The sequence below is a fragment of the Octopus sinensis genome, linkage group LG4, assembly GCF_006345805.1.
Source record: "Octopus sinensis linkage group LG4, ASM634580v1, whole genome shotgun sequence".
NCBI lineage: Eukaryota > Metazoa > Mollusca > Cephalopoda > Octopoda > Octopodidae > Octopus > Octopus sinensis.
In genome coordinates this window covers 34,432,232-34,435,739 of record NC_043000.1, presented here as the reverse complement: position 1 = coordinate 34,435,739, position 3,508 = coordinate 34,432,232, and the positions used below count along the sequence as shown (strand labels likewise).

At 38.5% G+C, this 3,508-nt stretch overlaps 1 protein-coding gene across 1 annotated transcript in view; it reads left to right on the top strand.

The window, feature by feature from the left end:
• Positions 1-355: 355 nt before the first annotated feature.
• LOC115210426 (acidic repeat-containing protein-like) overlaps positions 356-3,508 on the top strand; it is a gene marked incomplete at its 3' end in the record, with an annotated part of 5,471 nt that continues 2,318 nt past the window's right edge. Inside the window, exon 1 of the mRNA XM_029779028.1 lies at positions 356-814. Coding sequence (XP_029634888.1) covers positions 356-814 — 459 coding nt within the window. The remainder of the gene's footprint in view (positions 815-3,508) is intronic.

The window sequence follows — 3,508 nt, the reverse complement described above, 5'->3', positions numbered from 1 at the left end:
CACCACAGGCCCGTTTCAGCCACATCAACGTTGACCTTCTCAGCCCCCTACTATTTTCACAGGGTTGCTCGTACCTACTGAACTTGGTAAACTGCTACTTGGCGTGTGGCTGTCCCTCTCCGTAGCACGGAAACACATGTCAGCCGAACTTCATTACAATCAGGGTTGCCCTAGACAGCATCTCATCCGATCGGGGTCTACAATTCACCTCAAAGCTGTGGAATGACATGTGCGACCATTTTGGAATCACAATGAAGGGCCAAGGATTTAGTGGAGAGATTTCACCGCTGCCTTAAGGAATCCTTTACAACTAGACTTAAACGGGCCCAATTGGATTGATCAACTTCCATGACTGATGCTGGGAATCTGCACCGCCCCAAAGGAAAATCTCAACCCTTCTTCCGCGGAAACGGTGTATGGTGCCGCTCTTAGAGTGTCAGGAGAGTTCCTTCCGAACACGAACTCAGACCCGGATGTCAAGAGGTACCTCGCGCAACTGCTAGGCAGTGTGGGCCAGTTGCACCCTATTCCCATGTCAACACATGGTGCACCCAGATCATCCATACCAAACGACCTCCGCACGGCTAACTTCGTGTTCGTTCGATGTGACACAAGACGAAAGCTCCTCCAGTCACCCTACGATAGCCGATATGAAGTCATATGTCCGGGAGACAAATCGTTCCAACTCCTAATTAGCAGACGTCATGGCACCGTTTCTATCGATTATCTCGTTCAAGTAGCTCAGCCACCAAACTGTGGCCGCCCCAGGCAAATCCCATCAACTCTTGGCAAGGAACAGTCATTAAAGAGCCGAGTAAACATTCGCACGAGCAGGGCAGTGAAAACGCCTTCTCGGTTCCAATGACAGTCAACAGCGCTGGGGGTTGGGGAGCGATATGTAGGGCACTGCACAAGGATTTATGACAGACGAACTGCAGACAAGAACTTCGCTGCTGGTTAGCTAGGGAGCTGGTCTGCGACGAAGTTGACTTCCGGTTAAGGGGGCTTTCTATTCTAGCAGGAGTTAACTAGCGGATGTCGTTCTCATGTGTTTAACTGAACAAATCTTTCGTTAACACAATCTGGGTCTCCGTTAATTTTTTTGTGTGTATAGTTTAAATAAAGTTATACAATACTCTTAAGTACGAAATAGTCCGGCTATGGAAAATGAAGAAGGTGAAGAGAGTTTCAATTATTGTTGGGTCTTTGGGGGACAGTATAAGAAGTCAGCAAGAGGAATATAAAGGAAATTGGAAGAGAGTGCCTAGTAGAAATGTTACAAAAGGTTTGCCTCCTTGATACGGTCAGAATAATCAGGAAATTATTAGACAGTTGAAAGGAACAGATAGCATGGTACCGTTGGTTGTAAGCAGCAAGCCCGCTACACATGCAAGAGCGCAGGAGTTACAACAAAACCCGAGATAAAAATAATAACAACAACAACAATACTAAGAAAACGATACGATAATGTAATCGACTGATAGAGACAAGACAACAATAAGTCAAAGAGAAGCAATAAATAACTGGATTTGGCTAAGAAGAAACAAGTGGAGACAGAATCACTGAATAAGTTGTCGAAACAGCAACGTTTCGTTGACAGGCAGCTGACGAAGGGGCGATTTTGTTTGCTCCATCTGTTATATGTCTTCATCATTTGTACCTAATTTCTTCTCTCCTCCTCTCTTTCTCTTTATCTCTCTTTCTTTCTATCGCTCAAATATATGTGTTTCTGTATTTGTGTGTTCGTGTATTCATGTGTGTTCGTGTGTTTGTGTATGTTCGAGTGTCCTACATATATACACTTTAAGAGTTTGCCAGAAAGCCATGCAGTATTATAAAATCTGGCATTGAAAATTGTGTGCCAATGGCGTGTGCTCAATATTTCCTCCTTCTGTCTTCCAGGTTAACCACAGCCACGAATTCGAAATTTCTTTTAAATGGTTTGATGTAGAGAATACACATTTACATACATGCAGGCAACACCTTTTCATACAAGCCTACATACGTACATACATACATACGTACATACATACACACACACACATATATATGTACATACATATATATATATATATATATATATATATATATATATATATATATATATATATATATACACGCACACACACACATGTACAAATATTTACGCATCCGTTATGTACATACACACATATAACTATATAAATTTGTAGTGCAATATACAGATTCATGGAATCCTGTGGCAATCACAGAAAGCTCTTCTAGTGGACCCAGCTACCATACAACATAGCATTTATAGCATTTACATAAGTCTTGGAAGTGCTGGTTAATTATTGGCTAGAAGTTCTTCGTTATGTTAGTATTGAAACAGGTTAATTTTCTCTTCCTGACACTCTTTCAGGACGGATGATGCTCCATAGACAATAATTTCTCATTAAAACCATATCTTGCTCTGCATGTGCGATCAGATGATAAACTGGCGTTTCCTCTACTTATGTCGGCTACGATGGTTGAAATTATGGCTGAGGAGGAGGAGTGAGAATACGCAAGTATATAGACGACTACTCGTAAGACATTTTATAGGAATATTTACTCCTCATCAGCTCTGCTGCAATTTTTATGCCTTTATGGAGGATTTTGACATTACGACAATCGAATTATTTCAGTTCAGAGTAATATTTCTCTTCAGAAGGTCATACTGAACTAATCGTGATAGGAAAGAATAATATCAGAAACAAAATAAATATACACGCTATATTGATAATGTATTGAGTCCTTTGGTGATCTGTGCACTTTTCACACATATATACATATATATATATATATACATACATACATACATATACATACGTATATATATATATATATATATATATGTATGTATGTATATATATATATATAATATATAATATATATATATATATATATATATATATATATATATATATATATTGAGGTTATGAGAGAGAGAGGTAATGGCGTCAAGAAGACCCAAAGATGTCAGGTAATGTTGAGTAAGTGCTATGGATAGACTATAGTTAAGCTCCAGGTTCGGTGATTATGCTAATGAGGAGTCTAACGTAGGTCATACATCAGTATGCGTATATATAAAAAATTAACAGAATGAGATAAAGATAGGAGGCAGTGAAAAATTCCAGAACATTTATAAAGAGCAGGTCTTACAGCTGTTTGCAGGATATTTCATACATCCCTTCATCGGAGACGGTGTGAGAAGATGTTTAAGCAATAGTTGTCTACACCACCTGTCTTCGTCTTTTGTTTTTTCTGTGAATTCTCCCTATATACACACACACACACACACACACACGCATATATATATATATATATATATATATATATATATATATATATATATATATGCGTGTGTGTCTGCGTTTTTGTGTGCGGATGTATATATGTGTGTATATATATGTGCGTGTGTCCGTGTGTATTTATATATATATATATATATATGTAAATATATGTAAAATGTAAAATGTGTTCATATGTATGTATGTATGTGTGTGTG